The sequence below is a fragment of the Adiantum capillus-veneris genome, chromosome 10 (genome assembly GCF_014529385.1).
Source record: "Adiantum capillus-veneris isolate H3 chromosome 10, ASM1452938v2, whole genome shotgun sequence".
NCBI lineage: Eukaryota > Viridiplantae > Streptophyta > Polypodiopsida > Polypodiales > Pteridaceae > Adiantum > Adiantum capillus-veneris.
Window position 1 is genome coordinate 13,226,381 of NC_140940.1, and position 25,169 is coordinate 13,251,549.

Genomic DNA, 25,169 nt, shown 5'->3' on the forward strand with positions numbered 1-25,169 from the left:
TGAAGCAAATGCCCTACGAATGTGAAAGTTGTGCTACTTTCTGAGGACAGTTCAAAAGATTTTGTTGGTGTCTATTATATACTACATATTCCTCCAAACACTCAGCCTGCTGAGAGGAGGTAGGTATGCTTCACAAATAAGTTGCAATCCTTTGCATTTGCATTTTGTAATTGGAGATATTTGTCCTTATTATATAGCGGTAACTCTTTTGGCCGATCACTGATCACCGGGGATGATTTTTCTTTCCACAATGTGGAGCCGGAATATAGACTGAAAAACAATCTTCAATCAGACAAGCAATCGATTGCGGTGCCTTTCATCTCTATTTGGAGTGGATGATGTAGTGCAATATCTTACTTTCTTGATAATCTGTATATGGAAACCTGTCTTTGCCCAAATCAAACCTGCAACTTATGTATCATAGTAGCTTTCACTCTTATGAAGCCAAGTCGGCGACATGAACAACCAGACACTGCCACTATCAGCCGGCCATACTTCACTTGGAGGCGAACTACATACTCCTGCACATGGATTTCAATCTCATTACTTTCTAATGGTTGGAATGATGGAGCAAGGCTTGATCTGTACCGTTCCGTTCAGAATCGGAATTTTTTTCCCATGATTGTCCATTCCCTTACACACAGGACTGAAGAGAATAAGGGCACTCGAAAAATTCGCCCGGCTTTTGGGTCAAAATTTGAAGAAAGAGGTGGCTTTTACACCACTTTTGAGTTGGTTTCCTTCAAGGCGAGCTCTGAATGCAGCCGGGATGGTGCAGTTTAGGCAATAAAAAAATACAGCAAAGCCCAACAATATTGAACAGATAGACAGACTTGTTGACAGTTAAAAAGGAATGCTTATAAACATATGAGTACTTTACTAAGTTTCATGTGGCATGAACACGAGAGAGATTTTGTAATGGACTGGGATCAGAGCAGCACATGACATTGAGCTCGCCGCTATATGTAGCTGATTGGGCGTAGCAGTGAGGCACCGTATCGGCGGAGCCTTCTCCTGCAAGGATGTGGAGAGGGGGCTGCCATAGGGATCCTCAGATGTACATTTACCCCTGACATATGCACAGCAAGAAGCTGTTTGAGGAGTGCCCGCCGGCGCTTGCGTGACAAGGAGCTGGAGGAAGAGCCAGCGTCGCTGGCTGCCGAGGATGTGCTCGATGTGGTGTTCAACGAGGAGGAATGGGGAGATATGGGAGTCATGCTTACACCGGCTGCGGCCTCAGATGCACATTCATGTATCGGACTCGTATTGCCGTCGCTGCCAAAAGTAGCACAACTCGAGGTGAATGTGACGACGTCGCTAATTGTGAAAGGCTGTGATGCGGCGGGCGGTGCGGCGCCGCTTGATGTCGATGTAGACTTCCTGAACGACTTTGTTGTGCATCGCCGGAAGTGATGGCGGGCAGAAGGGGAGAGCTTGTACGAGGCCTTGATTTTGAGTAAGAGATTTTGGTGGGCCAGGTGCTTGAGCCAACGCAAGAGGCGGCGGCGGAAGGGAGTGGTGGGAGGCAATGAAGCGCCATATCGGGCTTGCAAGTGCTTGGCAATGGCGTGGGGGCTGGAGCCCTTGCGGCGCCGCAAATCCATGAGGGCCTCGAAGCACATCTGCAGTGCGAATGGTGGAGGAGGATGAGCACAGTCCAATTGCAAAGAGAGACACGATAGAGAGTGAGCGTTTACCTGAGCGTAAGTGGGGCGAGTAGTACTCTTGGACATGGACATGCTGGGTGCAGGCGCTGCCGTTGTCGTTGATGCTGTCGTTGGCGAAGGGCAGACTTCAGTGCCTGCGCTTTAGGTTCTTAAAAAGGCCGCTTTGAGGTGAACGATACGCCAACACGAGAGAACGTCCCCAACAAGTAGCCCACTGCTATTTTCGACGCCTGTGACGCGTTTGGATGCAATACGCTGCATTAGCATGTGCTCTCTCTCTCTCTCTCTCTCTCTCTCTCTCCCTTTTGACTATTGATATAGAGATAGAGTCAGAGTTAGAGATAGAGTAGAGAGTTGGAGAATGACACAGAGATAGAGTCAGGGTCACAGTTTTAAATTGACATAGGGATATAGTTAGAGTTGGAGTTTCAGCTAGTTGAGCGAGCTGTAGTAGAGACTGAGATAGAGAGTGAGACTTAGAGATTCGGTCTGCTAGAGTGAGGGCCAAAGAGCTAGAGTTATTAGTGTTAGAGTGAGATTTAGAGTGGCAGAGTGGGAGTTAGAGATAGAGATATAGAATTAGAGCTAGTATGTCCCTACGATTTTAAAAAAATCGTTATCGTAGCGAATCTAAGATGATGCCCAGCTATCAAAAGCACTCAGCTTCATGCCGCCAACGAAGGTTGAACGTAAACAGTGGTCTTCTACAGGAGGAATGCTCGCCTAGCTTGGTGTTGAGGACAGCGCCGGCGGTTGAAGCAGTTTCCATTAGCGGCAGGGCGCGCAGGTGGTGGACGAGGGCCTGGGAAGAGGTTGAAAGATTTTTTGTATAGGATAAAAGATGCGCTTTGAAAGCACGAAAAACAGTTGGTTGAGTTGGTTAGCTTCGGAATTTGCTGGCTCGGCCCGCCAGAGTTCAAATCCGGAAATCGACTGCTAATTTTGTTGCTCTATGTACGCCAAGCCAGGAAATGAGTTACAATCTCGGATCTCAGAAGAGTCCTGTACGATATAATAGCAAACCCACCAGTACATATGTACATAGAGAGTTAGAGTTAGCAAGTTAAATTTAGGCAATTAGATTTAGAGTCAAAGAGTAGCAGCTAGAGTTAGAGTCATAGAGTAACAATTAGAGATAGAGATAGAGAGTTAGAAAGCTCGACATAGAGTGCAAGGGTGAGAGTTATAGATAGAGTGTGAGAGCTACATCAGAGAGTTAGAGTGGTACAGTGCGACGCACAGAGAAGGTTGCAGACAGCTGACCATTTGATCCACATAAGAGAGATAGAAAAAATGAGAGTTAGAGAGTTATAGCTATATTTGGAGAGTTAGAGAGTTCGAGATAGAGTTGGAGTGTTAGAAGAGAGTTAGAGTTAGAGATAGGGAGATTTAGAGAGTTAGAGTTAGTGAGTGAGAGATAGAGGGATTTAGAGAGTTAGAAATGGAGTAAGAGAGTTAGCGGCTCCTTTATTTTGTCGGTTCCTCCCTTGTTACAATGACCAGGCAATAAAATAAAGGAGTCTGTATGTCTCTTATTTTGCATTGGTGTCTCTCTCATCATGTCTCCCATTGTGCTCTCTCTCTCTCTCTCTCTCTCTCTCTCTCTCTCTCTCTCTCTCTAGCGGGCAAGTTTTGGGTCACGAGATAATAACCGTGCTTATTATTTAGGGTTGCAAATTTTCATTTTTTCCAACTTCAAATGCCATACACATTAAAAGGTAATCCTAATGCCCATGATAGAGAGTGGTTACCTGAGCGTAAGTGGGGCAAGTAGTACTCTTGGACATGTTGGGCGCAGGCGGTGCCGTTGTCGTTGATGCTATTGACGAGCGCAAAGCGTGACACGGATCCCGATGGCCTCGTAAACGCCGGGAGCCAATGCACGCCGCATGGTGAAGCGAACAGGGGGCACCACCTAGCTTTGAGCGGCTAGGACGCAGACAACGGTGATTGGAAATATCACGGATTCTACACACACACACACACACACACACACACACACAGAGTATATGACAGGTAATGAAAACCCTCGGGGGTGTGAGGGAGAACTATTTTCTTGCAATATTTACAGCAACCTTATTTCCGGCGAGGTGGCAATCATGGTGATAGAGAGATAGAGGGAGAGATAGTGAGCCTACTAGTGCTCTAGAGCTGACTCACCGACATGAAAACCTTGCTAACATGAGTGTGTGTATATCGACCATTGGAGTCAAGATGTAGACATAGCTTCTTTTACATAGTACAAATTCCCAAAGAAAATTGCCACACTAAGTCCCCTCTTTCGTGATGCAAATGTTGCCGATCCCTCCCACCAAAATACTACCAAGTGTTGACCTCTGATGCACTTGCCCCCCCCCCCCCCCCCCCCCCCCCCCGATAGTGACCTCTCAGTGCCTTTTCATAGGTGCTGGTTGCTTTAGATTAGAGTAATTTGATTAGATTCAGGTTCTAATCAGGGGGAGACAAGGCGGTGGCCCTTGGTGGTTGACCCTTCCTTTGTTTTGGGAAATATTATAAAGGAAAACCTCTAGGTGGGCCTTTGTGAACACCACCTAGAGAGATGAGAATTTACAAAGATTGGGATTTTTTACAAGATTTGTTTTGAAATTGGAAAAATGACGACAACCTACGGATTTTACTGAAGAGGCCGTCATGGATGCAATGCCGGTGAACGGTGGCCTAGCTGGTGCGTCGGTGTAGCGCATTCGTCACTTTCCGGGGCGGTCGGGGCATGCCTTCGGCGCCTTTGCTTGTTTTGGTGTTGGCGGCGCGTGACTTGGTCGTCTCCTTTCTTTTTGTTGATGATGATGATGTCCTTCAGTTTTTTCTCTTTTTTATCAGTGCGTGCGTATATGCGTGTGTGTTATTTGGTTGTGTGGGTGTGCGTGCTGTGTATTTATGTATGTATGTGAGTGTGCTTTTATGTTTGTGTATATATGTATGAGTGTGTAAATGCGTGCTGTGTGTGTGCAGGCGGGAGAGTGTGCGTGGGAACGAAGGATTGCATGATATATATATATATATATATATATATATATATATATATATATATATATATATATATATATATATATATATATATTCTTTCTTTTTTTTCGGTTGCCTGCTGCAGAGAACGCGAGGATGAGAATGGGGAAGAGAGAGGGGTCTCAGCGGCTGTACGGGGGAAGGGAGGGTGTGTGTGTGTGTGTGTGTGTGTAGGTCTATGTGTGTGTGTTTAAGAGAGAGAGAGAGAGAGAGAGAGAGAGAGAGAGAGAGAGAGAGTTTTCGCGCTGCACCTGTACAGGCTGAGAGTGCGTGAGGGAGAGAGCCAGATGGTAGCAAGAGTGTGAGGGGGAGAGAAAGGGAGAGGGAGCGCCTTTGGGTCTGAACTGGGAGCAAGACAGAGAGGGCTCGGCGGGCCAGCTTATGCCGACAGAGAGCGAGGGAAGCGGGGGGATAAGGTCAACGGGATGGGGAGAGGGTGAGGAGGAGCAGCGGCCGGGGAGGGATTGGAGGGGTGTGTGGGTGTGGTTGTAGAGGGAGAGAGAGTGAGTTGTGCCCGTGGGGCCGTGGTCTCCACAGAGAGCGAGGGAGAGAGAGAGAGAGTTGTAGATGGTCGAGAGGGGAGAGAGGGGAAGAGGTGAGGAAGGAGGTGTGTAGGGAAAATGAGAGAGAGAGAGAGAGAGAGATATATATATATTTTACGTGGCGGGTTCCTACACCGGGGAAAAGAGAGAGAGTGTGTGTGGGTGAGAGGGGGGGGATAAGAGGAAGATGGTATGTGGGGGTGAATAGAGAGAGAGAGAGAGAGAGAGAGAGAGAGAGAGAGTTTTATTCTATTCCATGCTCGCGGGGGGGAGAGAGTGAGAGCTAATTGAGGGAGGGGAAGATAAGGAATGATAGAGCGGTGGTCCGCTGGTGGGAAGAAAACAAGAGGGCATGTGAAGTAGAGGGGGTGTGGACTAGAGAGAGAAAGGAGGGGTGAGGTATGATATATGGACGAGCGAAGACAGAGAGAGAGAGAGAGAGAGAGAGAGAGAGAGCTTGTGAATAATGAAAGAGAGAGAGAGGGAATTTACAAAATTGGCGACCCGCCAGGGAATATAGAAAGTGGAAATGTGTTTTTTCATGTGCCCATTGGGCCGGGCGATGCAGAAGCAGGGTAAGTGAGAGAGAGTGGGTTGGCGGATCCGGGTAGCAGGAGAGAGAGGGATCTGTCTTCTAGCAATAATGGAGAGATGTGGCCAAATTGGTGGCGCCCGGCCAGTGGTTAAGCCTAGAGGGGTGGTGAATGTTACAAAAAAACTGTTCTTTTTTTCCTTGGTTATATGCTCTCCCCTTCTTGGGGTTTGGTTCTTGCGGTCGCGGTTTCGAAAACCGGCCGTTATTAGCCCTCCCGTCTGGCTAGAGGCATTCATGCTTCTAGCCCTACTTTTGATTCTTTAGTTATGGAGTTGGAGGGTTCTCCCATCTAGCATGAACTCTGGATCAAACCTAAGGAAATACCTTTTTAGCCTCCATCCATTGACTCTAGTCTTGTGAATTCTCCCATCTTCTTCCATCAGCTTATAGTTGTCGTTGTCATAGCGCCTTTTGACAATGAATGGTCCTTCCCCTGGTGTTGAAATTTCTTGTCATTCCTGATGTCAAATCTGTTGTCGTATCTCAATACTAACATGCCTTTTTCCAGGCTCTTTTCCTTAAGCCCTTGTTTCAAGGTGAGCCGGCGTCGCTCTCCCTGCGCTGCAAAGTGATTGATTGCATCTTCCCTATCTAGTTGGAGCCTTTCCAAATCCAAGATGTGGTTGTGGAGATTTACAATTGGGCGCTGTAATTGGCTAGCCATGACTGGTAAGCTGGCTAATTGTACCTCAATGGATAGAATTGCCTCCTTTCTGTAAACTAGATGGAAATGGGTGAAACCTAATGATGTTCGGAACGTCGTTCGATAGGCCCATAGAGCGGCCATGAGATGTTTATCCCAGTCTCCTGTGCGGTTATTCACCTGCTTTGTGATGATTTTGCACATCATTCCGTTTACCTTTTCTACTAGGCCATTACACTGTGGATAGTATGGTGTGGAATGTCGGTGGGTAATGCCTAACTTTTTCATCAGTTCTCCCACCAGATCGGCTTTGAAACCTGGTCCCCTATCAGATATTATCTCAAGAGGAGTGCCAAAACGGCAACAGATGTGCTCAAATATGAACATTGCTACCTCTTGGTTTGTAATGCGGGTGGTGGCTGTTGCTTCCTCCCATCGGGTCATGTAGTCTACACCAACTAGAATGTATAGTTTACCTGATTGGGCCCTTGGTAGAGGACCGCTTGCATCTATTCCCCAGTTCTCAAACGGACCGTATGAGATGATAGGAGTCAGTGGTTCAAGTTAGTGTGCGATCACTGGCCACTTGACAGGCCTTGCATGTTTTACACCACTAATGCACATCCCTTTTCACGCTAGGCCAAGAGTATCCTGCCTGTAGAATCTTCCTACTGGTGATATCTAAAGCAAAATGACCGCCACAGACACCATCATGGCAACTTGAAATTACCTCTATGATTTCACTGGAGGTTGGTACTCGCCTGAGAATCTGATCCTTGCCCTTACAATACAAGTGGTCGCTTACAAGGCGGTATCTTGTAGCCTTCCTTACCAGCCACTGTTTCTGGCCCTTAGTGTACCCTTCCGGAAATTCTCATGTATCTAGAAAGCTGATAATATCAGGCATAGCATCACTACCTTGAAAGAGCGGTAGTTTTAGTTTGATTGCTCCTATGGGAACGTCTTGTATTCTTTCCTTGGATGGAGCATCTGCCCCATGATTTTCTATCCTGGGGACATGAAATAATTGCACTGCTTCAAACTTTCTTAAAAGATCCTTAATTTGGCGTAGTTGACCAAGTAAAACCTGATTTTTACAAACCCAAGTTCCATTTATCTGCTTTATCAAAAGTAGAGCATCGCCAAACACATTTAGGCATTGAATCCCTTGCAAAATACATTGTTCTAACCCAAGAATTAAAGCTGCATACTCTGCCTCGTTGTTGGAGTGGGACTATAATAGTTGCCCGATGGAGAATACCCTTTCCTGTTGCTCATTGAAAATGATGATGCCAGCTACAGACTGGTCCACTGGTCTCTTGTATGCTCCGTCAAAGAAAAGAGAGTGAGCTCTTTCTAGCCTAGGACTTTCTACCATTGGTGTCTCTTCTTTTGCTTTCGTGTTGACCTTCAGCTTCTTCTCATAGTGACGATGAGTAAGAATACCAACTAGACTAGCCCTGGTGGAGTTTTCTACTTGCATGGTGTAGTCAAACTCTTGTAATCTAACCAGCCATTTAGAGATCCTAGATGAGACATCCATGTGTCGCATTACATCCGGAAAAACCTCCTCGATTGTCAGAATTACAAAGGGTCTAGGCAGTAGATAAGAGAGGAACTTTGTGGTAGCAAACATTAGTGCGAGCACCATGTGTTCTACTGCGGTGAATCCCTTTTCTAATGGGGTCATGACACGACTAGAGAAGTAGATAGGACGCATGAAAGAAGTTTGGGGGTCCTTTTGCATTAGTACGGCTCCAAGTGTATCACTTCCTACACTGGGGTTCACATAAAATGGCTCGTGCCATCTGGGGGGTGAAATGGTGGGAAGCGTGGCTAGGATTTGCTTCACTTCGGTGAATTGCTGCTCATTTTCTTCACTCCATGAGAAGACATCCCTCTGGGTGACTTGTTGTAGAGGGAGAACCACTTGAGATAGCAAGTGAATGAACCTGCTTAAGTATCTTACCTTCTGAAGGAAAGATACCAACTGCTTAGCTGTGGTGGGTGATGACAAAGATACCAAAGCTTGAATCTTGGTCGGGTCAGCCTCAATCCCTTTTGCTGAAATTACATGGCCAAGGAGAGTGACTTTGCTTTCATTAATTCAACACTTATCCACGTTGAGTTGGCCACCAAGGTTTGCAGCCTGGTCAGGCCATCATAGACTTTGCTCAAATGGAGGGAGCGTGAACTATAGATGCAAAAATTGTAATGAAATTGACCTATTTAATTTGAGAGTAGCGGAAATTAATGAGAATACTTTTGAGAAATGATTTTGTGAGCATAGCGGGTTAACATAGTTGAAGATAGCAACATAATCATAGCAGTTAGTTAACTTGGCATGAACAATACTTTTGCAAGAGAGAGAATTTAGAGAACATGACAACAGTTGAGGACCGGATTTATGTGGAGCCGGTCCCCCCTCCAATAGGCATTTGTATTATGACTTCTCCCATTAAGAGAGACTTGTTACAATACAATCTTTGTGTTCCTTGTGACCTAGGTGATGCAATGAAGATGGAAAGCTTCATGCATCACAAACATAACATAAACTTGAAGAAAGCTTTAGCTATCCCAAGCCTCAGTCCCAAGACCTCAAACACCTTCGAAGGTGGAGAGAGCTAGCAGGGAATGAGGGTAGGGAAGAGGAAGAAGAAACATTTCGTAGGAGAAAGAATTAGTTCCTCACTTATCATAACTCTTGTTGCTAGCATACATAATAGCATAGTAATGAAGAAGAAGGAGATGGCAAGCTTAAGCATTGAAGCATGGCTCTTGGTTGGATTTGCACTCCATATCCAAGAGTGTTGGTGTAGGCTCTCAACCTCTACTTGCTTGGATAAGGAGAGGGAGCTCTTGAACTTTGCATAGCACACAATGAGAGTGTTTTTGAGTGTGTGTGGGTGAGTATACCCCCTAAGAAACCCCCTAGCTTGCTTGGGTGGCCCCACCCTTGTAGCTCATGCTTGAAGCTCATTGGACCCCTCCAGGCCTAGCCAATCACAAGCAGGAGGCATTACAAGCAGCAAGGGTAGCCTTTAGACAAGTGTCCCCCTTTCCCCTTTGACAGAGAGGTCTAGATAAATGCTAAATCAATTAATTAAATCTCCTAAATTATTATTGGACCCCTTGGGTGGCCACCCAATAGGCTTCAGGCACACCATGAGGGCAACATGAGGAGGAACTTGACAAGTGTCCCTTTTGCATTCTTTGTACCATGCATGCCTTTTGTGAGTGTGTGGGTGTTTTCTCTCATCCCCCCTCATGTAGGGCTCACCCCCTCCTTGTAGGGATTGAATCTTTGACTTTTTGACACCTCAACCCCTCATGCATAGGCCCAGTTCCCACCACAAGCTTGGCTCATAAGCACTTTAAGCTTGGGGTGGGTTCTCACCTCAAGTGAAACCCTAGCATCTCAAGCATGTCAAGCACCTCAATCATCTCAATAATTAAGCACCGCAATCATCTCAAGCACCTCAAGCACCTTAGTCATCAAGCATGGCAAGCAAGACAAGCACCTCGAGCTGGGTCGGGTTCCCGCGCCTCAAGCTCAGCCCTAGCTTACCTAAGGTCAATTACCTAAGGTCAAAGGCCTTTTACACACATTATTGGAGGTCTTGAATGAAGCTAACCCTAAGGTCTTATGCTCCATTTGTTAGCCTTGCTCTTTCATAGACCATCTCTCATTTGGGCCCCTTTACCATTGGCCCCGTGTTGAGATAGATCTATAAGCACATGTCTATATTATCTTAACACTTGTTCCCGTTTATTCTCCCACATTAAGTGATCAATTTAATATGAGAAAATCATTTGGGTTGGTTAGATATTAGATATTAGATTTTATGACATTACCTCTCTCTTGAAATCATAGTCGTCCTCAACTATGAGGTGGAAGAGATAAAGCCTTAGTCATTAGTCAATTTTACTTAGCGGGTAGAGGATCCCTTTTTACCCTACGACATCTTTCCAAGATGGATGACTAATCCATTTGGTGCTTGGGAGACATAGCTGCCGCAAGCATGTCTGCTCTTTAGTCCATTTCATTCTCCCAAAGTAGAGCGACAAATTCTACTTGGTGTTTGAGAGACGTCGTCATCAGAAACATGATTCTAAGCATGCATACTAGTTAAATTTGTGCACAATTAAAAAGAGGACTAGTCTTATAAGACAAAACCATGAGTCATTTAAAAGAAATTTGATTTGCTTACTCTAATGTAGCATTCTAAGCATTGACAAGGTTCATACTATCCTTAAGTTGTATTCCTTGCATCCATCTAGCATCTTCAAAAGGATAATTTTTGAACTTAATAAGATACCGTTGGATAATCTTACCATGTCGTAGTACCTTGTCTTCATGCCGAAGAACAGCTTCGGGTTATAGCACCTCTTCTTGGTCTTCAACTTCGAGAGGGTCTTCAATAATTGGTTCAGTTGGTGGCTCTCCTTTGTAGGGCTTAAGTAGGCTTACATGAAAGGCATTGTGTATGAGCCAATGGTTGGGCAACTTGAGTTGATAAGCCATCTCATTGATGGGCTTCAAGATTTGGAAAGGACCATAGTATCTTTTTGCTAGTTTAGCATAATACTTTTGATGGCCTGTAGGATTTTTGCCCGTCGTTTTCCTTAATCGAGCCTTAGGAAACTTGAGCAAGACCCAATCATTTTCTTTGAACATTAGGGCTCTTCTGTGCTTATCAGCAGCAGCTTTTTGCCTTTGTGATATAGCCTCCTTAATCTTTTGAAAAGATTCTTTTAGGTCACGGCTATACTCATCGGTGGCAAAGATCTTCCCATGTACTTTGAGTAGCAAGGGACTTTCAGGTATTACCTCAATGATCGCAAAAGGTGCTTTTTCCGTAGAAGTATATATAGTATTATTGTAGGCATACTCTACAAGAGGTAAGTAATTTTCCCATTGTGAGCGTTGATCTACTTCGGTAACATAAGTCTAGAGTAGATCGAGTATCGTAAGATTGGCTATCTCACTTTGGCCATCCGTTTGTGGGTGATAGGCCGAAGAGAAATTCAATCTTGTTCCTAGATTTTCATAGAGACCTTTCCAGAAATTACTGGTCATTCTAGGATCTGTATCTGACACAATGGATGTGGGTAATTCATGGTGCTTGAAAATATGAGATATGAAGAGAGTTTCCATTTGATGTGCCTTAATAGTATTTTTGACAGGAATAAAATCTGCTTGCTTGCTAAACCTGTCAACTATTGTCCATATTCCTGTATTCCCATGGATAGACTTGGGTAATCCAAAGATGAAATCCATGGATATACTCTCCCATGGTGAATTTGGGATAGGCAATGGCTGGAGTAATCCAGGTTGCTTCCCTCTATCATACTTGTTCTTTTGGCATACTACACATTTTGAAACATACTCTTGTATGTCCACTTTCATGGTAGGCCAATAGAAGTATGTCTCTACTCCTCGGAGAGTAGGCTGAATACCTCTATGCCCCGTATATGGAGGAGCATGGGATTCATACATAACTTTCTCACGAAGGGAATGGGTAACACATAGCCTATTGCCGTGGAGAAGATAACCATCCTGCAAGGTGAATGGTTCCCCTTTCTTCCCCAAAGCAAGGGCCGCTGACATTATGTCTCTAAAGTCAGGGTCAGTAGCATACTCATGTATCATAGAGGATAGATCATTGTGAGTAGCTATAGACACCGCATTAACTTTGGGTCGTCGTGAAAGTGCATCAGCCACTTGATTGTGCTTACCAACTATGTGAGCAATATGGAAATTAAATTGCGAAAGAAAATTTTCGCACCTCATTTGTTTGTCGGAAAGCTTTGTTTGCGTCATGAAATACTTGAGACTTTGGTGGTCGGTTCTTAGGATAAATGGATTCCCCAATAGGTAGTGCTTCCATGTGTCTAGGGCATGTAGAACAGCTAAAAGCTCTTTTTCATAAATGCCCAAGACTCGTTCATCAATATTGAGCCTTCGGCTCTCATATGCTATGGCATGCCCTTCTTGAAGCAAAACTACTCCAAGGCAATCACCACAAGCATCACATTGGACCTCAAATGGCTTTGAGAGATCCGGAAGCACGAGGACTGGTTGGGAAGTAAGCTTCTCTTTGAGCTTTTCAAAAGCATTTTGCTCCTTAGCAGTCCATACAAACTTAACGTTCTTCTTAGTTAAGTCGTGTAGTGGTCCTGCTACTTGAGAGAATTTTGCTATGAAGCGTCTATAGTATGCGCACATACCAACAAATCTTCTTAGCTCATGTAGATTTCTTGGGTTAGGCCATGCTTTTATTACCTCTAACTTTGATGGATCCATTTGGATACCATCTTTAGAGATAATATGACCTAGGTATTGAATCTCTTGAAGGAAGAATTCGCTTTTATTTTGGTTAAGAAAAAGCTTGTTCTCCCTCAATGCTTGAAAAATAACTTGGAGATGTTGCTTATGTTCCTCCAAAGACTTGAAGTAGATGATGATATCATCAAAGAACACTCCAGTGAATTTGCGGTATGGTCTAAACATTTTCTCCATCAAATGATTGAACATCGTTGGTGCATTAGTCAAGCCAAAAGGCATGACTAGATATTCATAAAGACATGCTCCTTTTGTTAGCCTTGCTCTTTGATAGACCATCTCTCATTTGGGCCCCTTTACCATTGGCCCCGTGTTGGGATAGATCTATAAGCACATGTCTGTATCTTAACACTTGTTCCCGTTTATTCTCCCACATTAAGTGATCAATTTAATATGAGAAAATCATTTGGGTTGGTTAGATATTAGATATTAGATTTTATGACAAAAATCATCTATGAAGACCCGTATTGACGTTCCAAAGTATGGTTGGAAGACAAAATTCACATAGCGTTGGAATGTGGCAGAGCATTGGTGAGGCCAAAAGGCATCACTCTGTAAGCAAAGCATCTCCAAGGTGTTATGAAAATTGTCTTTTTCTGGTCTTCTTCTGCAATGCTAATTTGAAAGTATCCTGATTAGCCATCACATACAGTGTAGCGCTCATGACCTGCCACTTCATTGAGAATTTCATCTTGGAATGGGAGGGGAAAGTGATCCCTCTTTATGGCTGCATTGAGAGGTTTATAGTGCACACAAACTCTCCACTTGCCATTCTTCTTTGATGTGACTACTACTGGAGGGACCCATTCTGAGTCTTCGACGGGGTAAATAAAACTTTCCTGTAGCAAATTCCTCACTTCTTTAAGTAGTGCCTCTTTTTGGATTACCCCAAGTCTTCTGAGTTTTTGCACTACGGGTTTACTTCCTTCTTTGAGTCTTATGCGGTGTTGTAGTACTATGATTCCTGTGATCTTATCATAGCCATCAATGAACAATGTGGTGAAGTTACCTAGCATGGAGACATATTCCTTCCTCTCTTTATCGGTTAACTCATTGGAGAGCATCCGATGTACGCTACTTGTATCCTATAAGGATTGCGTACCTGACGGTCCCTATTGGTTTGTCGGTGGTGCTTCAGATTGTGTCAATATTTTTGGGTCTTTAAGGATGACCCCCATCACTTCGATGCTACTATCACTTTCTTTGGTTCTTGTTGTCTCTTCTCCTGAGGTGGACGAATAGTCACTAGTGGACTCATCTTCTGAAGCCTCCAAGATCATGTTGCATTGATTCCAAGTCCTCATGTTGTAGAATATGGACTTCCCTTTAGCGCCCTTAACTGAATCATTCCGGTACTTTAGTCTTGCTTAGCTTCCATAGCCATGAGCCAGGGTCTTTCAAGAATGATAGGGTAGCCCTCCCCTTTGTGTGGCATGACAAAAATGTCTACCTCCACTTCTGTATTGAATGCCTTTACTTTGACCGGATTCACAATGCCTACGTATTTCACTCTTACGTTATTTGCCATTTTGGCTCAGCAGGGTGCCAGCCTGCTCACCTCTAGGCCAAGATGGTGCATCATTTTTTCACTCATGATGCATATTTGCACGCCACCATCTATGTAGACGTTTGAGATTTGTTGCCCCTTGATGTGCGTATCCATGGTTAGTAGGATGTCGTCGAGGTCCCTCCTAGAGATAGCCCCAGCTATCCTTGGTCTTGATTTTCTTGTACTTACCATCTTTGTCCATTGCCTCCTCATCCTTGGTGCAAGGTGGAGTAATTGGGGCAAAGTTATCTTCGGGCCCTTCATCAACACATCCTGAACTAAGTCATATGGTTTAGCATACTCACATAGTGAAAAATCCACGATGCCTATCTTCCGTTGTGGCTTAGATGCCTGCTTGCTAGACTCGCCTTTTCCTTTCATTTTCTCTTCTTTTTGAGAGGCTTCTTCGTGCCTGGCACACTTCACTCCCATGGCATACACTTCTTCTACTTTTGCTTTCCCTTTGTGCTTCTCTCGAACTAGTTCTTCTACCTTTGCCTTCCCATTAGCTTCCAAGCTAATAGCACTCACTACTTGGTTTACAGCAGGTGGTGGGGGTAGCGGTGGAATAACAGGTTGTGGTTGTGGTTGTTGTACAGGTGGTCGAAGTATTTGGACCGATGGAATCGGCCCTGGTTGCCTGGGTGGTGGTGGTCTTGCCCTTGGTGGAGAGATCTGATTCTGTCTCCCTCCTCTATTGAAATTCTGCCTTCTTGGATGTGGGCAGTAGTACATGCCATGATCGTCTTCCCCGCAATTATAGCAGTGATACTCTTGGTTTTTCCTTCGTTTTCCTCTCCCTTGTTCTGGATTTCTGATAGGTGCATGCCCTTGCTCCACCAGATGCATGGATAAACTCTCGAGTTGTGTAGTGATACGACTCAGCAGTTCTTGCTGCTCTTCTGATGCCTCTTGTGGGTGGGCTCTATGAACGGTTGTTGCAGTCTCACTGGGGTTAGTCGGAATGAGCTTGATTCCTCTGACTCATTGACTCTTTCTTGCATGTGAATCTTCTTGTCTTTAAGGCGGGCTACTTCCACTGCCAACTCATATGTTGCAGGAAACCTCCCCTTCACCTTCTCCTTAAGCGGCGACCACAGGCCAACAATGAAACGGTCCTTCTTCAGGAAATTAGGCGCTCCTTCACCTTCCTCCAGTGAGGCAACCCATGTCTCTCACAAATCCATAAACATGGACTCGTAGGTGGCATACTCTAGCAGACTTCCTTGCTTTAATTTCGTCAATAGTAAGCTGCCATAGCTTTTTTGAGGTTGTGCCTCCACCAAACCTCTTCACAAAGGCAGCACGTAGTACATCCCATGCATTTTTGGTAGCTTGGGGCAAAGCATTGTACCAAGACTTGGCCTCTAATTTCATCAGTAGAGGAAAAATTCGTAGCCGTGACGCGTCGTCATCGTTGTTGGAAACCACACAAGCGATGTTGAAATCATCCAGAAAGCTGGTGGTGATGTCTTCTCCCTTCTTTCCATTGAACGTGGGGAAAGAAACACTTGCCATGGTAGTGACTCATAAAATTACAAAAAAAAAGTTATAAGATTAATGACAGTAGCGTCTCATAGCGGCTTTTTACAGGGTTGGGTGGATAGATTAAACCAGGATAAAGATGGAAACATTGAAGGAGTAGTGGTAATCCAATATGGGGAGAATGATAGGGTTTGGGGAGCTAAGGATTTCTCCTAGCAGGCAGCACCAAACAGATACACAATCTTCTATTGGTAGAATATTTTCCTATCTACATAAATATTCACGTGCATATGCTGTAGAAATCTACATGGGAACTCTGTTGGCCAATTTTACATCATGCACAGAGGGTGGATCACTTACTTATACTCTTACCGTTCCGGTGTTGATGAGTCAGCACATCCACAGGAGGTCGTCGCCTTTCATAGGCTCCACTTTTCCTTTCTCGCTCAGCACGTACGGGGTGATGGCTACGCGTATGACTACTCCTAGCATTTTGGCTAGCAACAACTGTAGATAATCACTGTAGTAGGCATGTTGCATGAACTCCACTCCATTTAGCTGTAACTCGTCTCCAACCCACTGGGTTTCACCCATGGTGGAGATCTTCTTCAGGATGAGTTGTACGGGGAGAGGAGGAAGACCCTCTACCCGTCCTCCAAAACAGCGAGAGCAGTAGCCGAACCACTCCTCCTTAGGGCATGGAAACCTTCTTACCACTTCTGCTTTAGGATTGTCGAAAAGGACTGGCAGTACTCGCATGCACCGTGCGAATCGATAGTGACCTTTCGTTGCTTAGCCTCGAATGACCAATCTTTGGCAAACTGGGTATGACCCGGATTTCTGAACTTGAAGCACTCATGTGGCCAGATACTTCTTCCTTTGGGGTCATGTGTTTCCAAGCTGTCTTAGCCTTTCCTTACCTTTGGCTCGAGCAGCCCCTTTAGGCCATTTTGGAGTAGATGTTATACCTTTGATTGTAGTTTCCTTAGGAAAGAGAGGCCTTATCATTTTCTTTCCTCCCTTGATATGGAAGACCTCCTGGTGGTGAATGTCAATGTAGATTATTTTAGCCCCTTCGGTACCTTCATTGTTGCTGGCACTCATTGACAGTGTGCTTTCGTTGACAATAGTGATGACAATTCATAGACCTCCCACCTGATGCTCTCAATTTGTAGTTAGAACGAGAAACATAAAATAGGGATCTTACCTCTTGAGTATTGACGACACTACAGCCTGGCAGTAGTACTTCAATCAAGACTGCTAGTGCCTCTTTAGTCTCCTCCTCTTCCGTCCTCCAGTTAGAGAATTCCTTCAGCCATTTGTCCATGATTGATGATGTGCGTTGCTTTCAGCGTTGTAAATTGAAGGTTTTTGAGAAGCCCTCCTTAGTGGGGGCACCAAATAACGGGCGCAAAGCGCGACATGGACTCTGATGGCCTCGTAAACACCGGGAGCCAATGCACGCCGCAAGCCGGTCATGGTGAAGCGAACAGGGCGCACCACCTACCTTTGACCGGCTAGGACGCAGACAACGGTGATTGGAAATATCACGGATTCTACACACCAAGAGAGAGAGAGAGAGAGAGAGAGAGAGAGAGAGAGAGAGAGAGAGAGAGAGAGAGAGAGAGAGAGAGAGAGAGAGAGAATATGACAGGTAATGAAAACCCTCGGGGGTGTGAGGGAGAACTATTTTCTTGCAATATTTACAACAACCTTATTTCTGGCGAGGTGGAAATCATGGTGATAGAGAGATAGAGGGAGAGATAGTGAGCCTACTAGTGCGTTCTCTAGAGATGACTCACCGACACAAAACCCTTGCTAATATGAGTGTGTGTGTGTATCGACCATTGGAGTCGAGATGTAAAAATAACTTCTTTTACATAGTACAAATTTCCAAAGAAAATCTCCACATTAAGTCCCCTCTCTCGTGATGCAAATGTTGCCAATCCCTCCCACCAAACTACTACCAAGTGTTGACCTCTGATAAACTTGCCTCCCCCCCCCCGATGGTGACTTCTCAGTGCCCTTTTATAGGTGCTAGTTGCTTTAGATTAGGGTAATCTGATTAGATTAAGATTCTAATTAAGGGGAGAAAAAGCAAGGCGGTGGCCCTGGGTGGTTGACCCTTGCTTTGTCTTGGGAAATATTATAAAGGAAAACCTCTAGGCGGGCCTTTGTGACCACCACCTAGAGAGAGATGAGAATTTACAAAGATTGGGATTTTTTACAAGATTGGTTTGAAACTGAAAAAATGATAACCTATGGATTTTACCATAGGTTATCATTTTTTCAGAAGAGCTTATGGAGATGGTGATGAAGAGCTTGCACCACTCCATATAATAGATATGTATAGCCTTGCTGCAATGCCGATGAATGGCGGCCTAGCTGGTGCGTCGGTGTAGCGCATTCGTCACTTTCGGGGTTAGCCTGGGCATGCCTTCGGTGCCTTTTCTTGTTTTGGTGTTGGCGGTGCGCGACTTGGTCATCTCCTTTCTTTTGTTGATGACGTCGATGTCATTTGGATTTTTCTCTTTTTTATCAATGTGTGCGTATATGCATGTGTGTTATTTGGTTGTGTGGGTATGCGTGCCATGTATTTATGTATGTGAGTGTGCTTTTATGTGTGTGTATATATATATGAGTGTGTAAATGCGTGCCGTGTGTGTGCAGGCGGGAGAGTGTGTGCGTGGGAACGAAGGAGTGCTAGATATATATATATTTTTATTTTTTATTTTTTAAATTAATTAATTAATTTTATTTTTATTGGTTGCCTACTGCAGAGAACGCGAGGACAAGTATGGGGAAGAGAGAGGGGTCTCGGCGGCTGTACGGGGGAAGGGAGAGTGTGTGTGTGTGTGTGTGTAGGTGTGTGTGTGTGTTTGAGAGAGAGAGAGAGAGAGAGAGAGAGAGAGAGAGAGAGAGAGATTTTCCGAGCTACACCTGTACAGGCTGAGAGCGGGCGAGGAAGAGAGCGAGATGGTAGCGAGAGTGTGAAGGGGAGTGTGTGAGGGTGTGTGTGTGTAAGAGAAAGGGAGAGAGAGTTTCTTGCTGCACCTTCGGGCCTGAACTGGGAGCGAGAGAGAGAAAGAGAGAGAGAGGGCTCGGCGGGCCAGCTTATGCCAACAGAGAGCGAGGGAAGGGGGGGGATAAGGTCAACGGGATGGGGACGGGGTGAGGATGAGAAGCGGCCGGGGAGAGATTGGAGGGGTGTGTGGGTGTGGTTGTAGAGGGAGAGAGAGTGAGTTGTGCCCCGGGGCCGTGGTCTCCACAGAAAAATGAGAGAGAGAGAGAGAGAGAGAGAGATATTTTGCATGGTGGGTACCTACACCGGGGAAAGAGAAAGAGTGTGTGTGAATGAGAGGGGGGGGATAAGAGGAAGAGGGTATGTGGGAGTGAATAGAGAGAGAGAGAGAGAGAGAGAGAGAGAGAGAGAGAGAGAGAGAGAGAGAGAGAGAGAGAGAGAGAGAGAGAGATTGTTAATTTATTCCATGCACGTGGGGCCGCTCACTCAGAGGGGGGAGAGAGTGAGAGCTAATTGAGGGAGAGGAAGATAGGGGAAGACAGAGCAGTGGTCCGTCGGTGGGAAGAAAACAAGAGGGCAGAGATGGAGGGGAGAGTGAATTCGAGGGGGTGTGGACGAGAGGTAAAAGGAGGGGTGAGGTATGGCGGTCCGTTGGGCCGAGATATGGATGAGCGAAGAGAGAGAGAGAGAGAGAGAGAGAGAGAGAGAGAGAGAGAGAGAGAGAGAGAGAGAGAGAGAGAGCTTGCGAATAATGAAAGACAGAGAGAGGGAATTCAAAAAATTGGCGACCCGCCAAGGAATATAGAGAGTGGCAATGTGTTTTTTTATGCGCCCATTGGGCCGGGCGATGCAGAAGCAAGGTAAGTGAGAGAGTGGGTTGGCGGAGCCTAGCAAGAGAGAGAGGGCTCTCTCTTCTGGCAATAATGGAGAGATGTGGCCAAATTGGTGGCGCCCCACCAGTGGTTAAGCCTAGAGGGGTGGTGAATGTTACAAAAAAACTATTTTTTTTCCTTGGTTATATGCTCTCCCGTTCTTGGGGTTTGGTTCTCGTGGTTATATGCTCTCCCCTTCTTAGGGTTTGGTTCTTGTGGTTTTTGGATGCAATACGCCAACAGGAGAGAACGTCCCCAAAAAGTAGCCCACTGCTATGTTCGACGCCTGTGATGATTTTGGATGCAATACGCTGCATTAGCATGTGCTCTGTCTCTCTCTCTCTCTCTCTCCCCCTTCCTTCCTTTTGACTAATCCCTAATTCTTGTTTGATTGATATAGAGATAAAGTTAGAGTTAGAGATAGAGTATTAGCACGTGCTCTCTCTCTCTCTCTCTCTCTCCCCCTTCCTTCCTTTTGACTTATCCCTAATTCTTGTTTGATTGATATAGAGATAGAGTCAGAGTTAGAGATAGAGTAGAAAGTTGGAGAATGAGGTTGTAGGTATAGAGATTGAGATAGAGATAGAGATAGAGAGTGAGAGTTAGAGATTTGGTCTGCTAGAGTGAGGTCCAAAGAGCTAGACTTATTAGTGTTAGAGTGAGATTTAGAGTGGCAGAGTGGGAGTTAGAGATAGAGATATAGAATTAGAGCTAGAGAGTTAGCAAGTTATATTTAGGCAATTAGATTTAGAGTCAAAGAGTAACAGTTAGAGTTAGAGTCAGAGAGTAACAGTTAGAGATAGAGATAGAGAGTTAGAAAGTTCAACATAGAGTGCAAGGGTGAGAGTTATAGATAGAGTGTGAGAGCTACATCAGACAGCTAGAGTGGTACAGTGTGACGCACAGAGAAGGTTGAAGACACTTGACCATTTGATCCACATAAGAGATATAGAAAAAATGAGAGTTAGAGAGTTAGCTATATTTGGAGAGTTGGAGAGTTCGAGATAGAGTTGGAGTGTTAGAAGAGAGTTAGAGTTAGAGATAGGGAGATTTAGAGAGTTAGAGTTAGAGATATGGAGATTTAGAGAGTTAGAGTTAGTGACAGAGAGATAGAGGGATTTAGAGAGTTAGAAATGGAGTTAGAGAGTTAGCGGCCCCTTTATTTTGTCAGGCCTCTTATTTTACATTGGTGTCTCTCTCATCATGTCTCCCATTGTGCTCTCTCTCTCTCTCTCTCTCTCTCTCTCTCTCTCTCTCTCTCTCTCTCTCTCTCTCTCTCTCTCTCTCTCTCTCTCTCTCTCTCTCTCTCTCTCTCTCTCTCTCTCTCAAAAGTAAAAATGGGCAAGTTTTGGGTCAGGAGATAATAACTGAAAGACCATAGGGAGACTGAATGCCGGATCCTCCTCCCAGCCAACCTATTATAGGAGGGCCCATGGATCCCCTATCCACACCTTCGCTCCAGCCCTTGGCGTAAGTCCCTAACTCCCCTAGGTCAGGCTCTGCCCTCTAGCCCTTGGCCTGGCCCTCGGAGAAGCGTTCTTGTCCTCGAAAAACAAAAGTGGTGGGATCTTCATAAGAACACTAATGTTTTCCACAATGGTATCCCTCATGGATCCAAATGTTTGTTTGATCAAAACATGGTGCAGTAGAAGGTCAAATATAATCAAGAATAACATCTTGATTTTGCACATTGTTGTCCATTTGCAACCATCTTGTGTTACTAGTTTTAATCCAATCATTGTATGGTGCAACGGAATGAATGTTTGAACTTTTCTCAAGATGAGTGCTTCGAACTGTGCTCAAGGTTCCTTTTACTTACGGAAGGGAGAGCCTTCCGTTCTTAATGAGAGTGTAATGAACACAAACAAAGTGAAGGGACACTGTGCATGAAAGTGCATGAGACTGAGAGATAGAGAAGAGAATACGACACCAGAGACATTGTAAAACCCTCCTCCGAAGGCCCCACTCTCTATGGCGAGGTCTACTTATGATTGCACAAATCTCTACAATGCTTGGACTTGCCGACGATGTCGGCGATGATGAGGATGACGACGAGACAGGATGAAATCTGAAAACGCTAAGGGCTGAAATCTACAAATCTAGTATTTTCTGAATTCTGACTCTATGTCGGTGACGATGTCAATGGCCACAATGCAACAGCGATGCGCTGAAAACGCAGGTGCTGAAATCTGCGTTTTCTAGGCTGAAACCGTTAACCTTGCGAAACTTGACCGTGCAGCGAGGAATTGCTACGAGAAGATGAGGTCTGCAAGGTTTGGGACTTGATCTGCGGTGTCTAAGGGCTGAAAACTAAAAACACTGATGGTTCTTGCGGTTCCGTCGTGGAGAATCTGCAAAACGTTGGGGTATAATACAGATGAAAAAACGCTAGGGCTGAATATCTATTGTTGTCGCCGGTTGTTCTGCAAATGCAAAACGCTAGGCTGATCTGTTTTGTCTTGACGACTTTGGGGCTAATCTGCTGTGCACAAATCGCCAAGGCTGATCTGATGCAAAAACGCTAGGTTTTCCATGGAGAAAACGCCAGAGTAGTCGCGGGGGTTGGTCTTGCTAAGAAGTTGCCTGTTGAGCAAGGTGCTCCTGCTGCCTCTTCTGCCAATTAGTGCTAGTCTAAGTTTTCCTATATACAAACTTACTCAACTTGCCCTACCTGTAACAGACTTGGACACTCCAAGTCAAGAATCAACCGCGACAGCACCAAATAACCACTTCAAAACAATTCACAGACCACAATAGATTTGCACTGGCCCGGTAGAGTTCCGTGCCTAGAGATATTGGCCCCAAAGACTGGCGCCCCTTTCGGTATTTCTTTTTGTATTAATCAATCATCAAAGTACAAGAGAGCGGTTAGGGTTTCACTCTCAGACTCTGCGTGCAGATGCTCTGAGAAGTGAGGCCCTCACCACTACTTTAAAGGTTACAAGGAATGCCCAAAAGCAGAGCCCCAAAAGCTTCAAATAAAAAACAATTGCTCTCTCTCTCTCTCTCTCTCTCACAGAGAGTCAAAACTTGAAAGCAAAAGCATTCTCTCTCTCTTTCTCATTAAGTAGAGAAAAAGAGAAATTTGCGTCGCTCATCATTTTCACAAAAAAAAAAATAAATATTTTTTTAATCGCCTTCGCGATTTTTGAAAATTAGGATTTTTGGTAGAAATTAGGGTTTGCAGGAATTTTAGGGTTTCTGGCATAAATTAGGGTTTTTGTTGTCCGCCACGTCATCACTTTGTGACATACCCCCCGCTTGAAAGCATTGTAATCAACCACGATTACGCCTGCAAAACCGACAAAAGCCATAAACCGTCTTAGCAGACACTGACTGTTAGTACCTACGTACTAGGAACACACATCTAGCACATGTACGCAATCTACAGTCACATCACACGACATCACAGGACATCACCAGACATCGAAGGGCATCACATGACATTCAACGTTCATTCGGATCTTAGACCGTGATTTATTGGCAATGTAGCTAGCAATCACATCTAGGTCCAATCGGGACCTCATCGATGTCCGATTGACTAACCCCTATTGCAACCATGTCTATTCGAGATCAATCAGACCAAAATGCTGCAGTCATTTCGTCTATCAGTTCCTACACTCACAAGAAGTCAAGAACAAATCAATATCATAATCAGGAATTCCATTTCATAAAGTCATCCAGCAGAATACTATCAGCTCTCAGTATCCCTGAAGCTCACAGAGACATCAGTGAATTTAGTATCAAAATCGAGGCATCTGTTGACAAAGGAGTGGAGTGACTCCCCTCTTGTGCATCCCACTGCACCAGATCTTTGGCCAAACTGAATTCTGGGTTCCGTTTGGAGTAGACTATGCTAAACCAAAACATCGAGGTAAAGTTTCACAATCCGAGGAGTATCTGCTAGGTCCTCCTCCTCCATCCACTTCGCATCAAATGTAGGAAAGTTCTTGAAGTAAACCAAGAACCGCCTTCGTACTTTACCTTTCTTCGTATCAGTATGTGCCAAAATCTGTTCAAGAACAAGGATCTCCTCGTTTTCTTCCACTACGGGTTGCTCATCAGGCTCCCCATCATCAGGCACATCACCCTTAATAGGGTTCAAGAGACTCACATGCAATGCATTATGAATCCTCCAAGTATCTGGCAGTTCCAATCGAAAGGAGACATCATTTATCTTGTCAGTGATCTGGAAAGGTCCGTAGTATCACATACTAAGCTTTGGAAAAAGCCTCTCCTTTCCCTTTTTCTTTCTTAGGCGTGCCTTCTCAAAAGTAAGAGCACCCAATCATCCTCCTTCAGTTTCAAGTCGCGACGATGGAGATCCGCTGCCTTTTTCTGTCGTTCTTGAGACTTCTGCAAAGTCTCGCGAACCTTGGCAAAAGCCGTATCCAAATCTCACGAATATTCATCCGCTTCCAATATCTAATCTTTCGTGCTCAGGAAGGATGGAACCTTCACAGCACTTTCAACAATGTCACATGGCGTCTTCCCCGTCGAAGAGTGTATCGTGTTATTGTAGGAAAATTCCACCAAAGGTAAGTTCTTTTCCCATTGAGTCTTCTGATCCAAGATACAAGACTTCAATAAATCTAAAATCACTAAATTGGCAATCTCAAATTGCCTGTCAGTCTGCAAGTGGAACGATGACGAGAACTGCAACTACGTGCCAATGTTCTCCCAAATTGCCTTCCAAAACAAACTCGTAAATCTGGGGTCTCTGTCAGATACGATCGTCTCAGACGTGCCATGTAATCGGAAAATCATCGTGATCTTTCTGTGTTCTCGGTAGATCAAAAATGAAATCCATTGCAATACTTTCCCAGGGGTGGGTGGGTATGGGTAAAGGCTGTAACAATCCCTGTGCCTTATGTCTGTCAAACTTGACCTTCTGGCATACCAAGCAACTGCACACAAACTCTTCCACATCCTTTTTGAGTCTCGGCCCAAAGAAGTATTTCTCTAGCCCCTTCATGGTGGTAGCAATGCCGCGGTGACCCGTAAAAGGTGGACAGTGGCATTCAGTCATAACCTTATCCCTCAACGGCTGTGTAATGCACAACATAGTCTTTTTCATCAAGTAGCCTTCACGAAGGGAGTATCCAGCTATTGTATCCCCATCCCGTATCCCTGTGAAAATATCTGCAAACTCTGTATTTGTGGCATACTGATCGACCATATCCTCGAAGCTCCTATGATGTATCCCGAAAATAGCCAGAACCAACGGTTTCCGAGACAAACCATCTGCCACCACATTCTTCTGTCCCTGCACATGGAAAATCTGGAAGTGGAACTGTGACAAGATGTTCGCCCACCGCATCTGCTTTTCCGAAAGCTGCTTCTGTGACAAGAAGTAGCGCAAACTCTGATGGTCTGTAAAGACAGTAAAATCCGCTCCGAAGTAGGTAAGGCCGCCACTGA

At 44.9% G+C, this 25,169-nt stretch overlaps 1 protein-coding gene across 1 annotated transcript; it reads right to left on the reverse strand.

The window, feature by feature from the left end:
• Positions 1 to 833: 833 nt before the first annotated feature.
• On the reverse strand, positions 834 to 1,951 carry LOC147448457 (uncharacterized). Its single transcript, XM_086522382.1, has 2 exons — positions 1,698 to 1,951; positions 834 to 1,622 (listed from the first exon to the last, which is right to left on the reverse strand). Exons 1-2 carry the CDS (start codon positions 1,737 to 1,739, stop codon positions 960 to 962), a joined length of 705 nt encoding a protein of 234 aa, XP_086378508.1. The 5' UTR covers positions 1,740 to 1,951; the 3' UTR covers positions 834 to 959.
• Between the last annotated feature and the right edge of the window lie 23,218 nt (positions 1,952 to 25,169).

Excerpts from the sequence above, each read along its gene's own strand:
- LOC147448457 (XM_086522382.1), bottom strand. The coding sequence starts at position 1,739 with ATGTCCATGTCCAAGAGTACTACTCGCCCCACTTACGCTCAG. Across the intron at positions 1,623-1,697 it reads CTCGCCCCACTTACGCTCAG|ATGTGCTTCGAGGCCCTCAT; the intron begins GTAAACGCTCAC and ends TTCGCACTGCAG.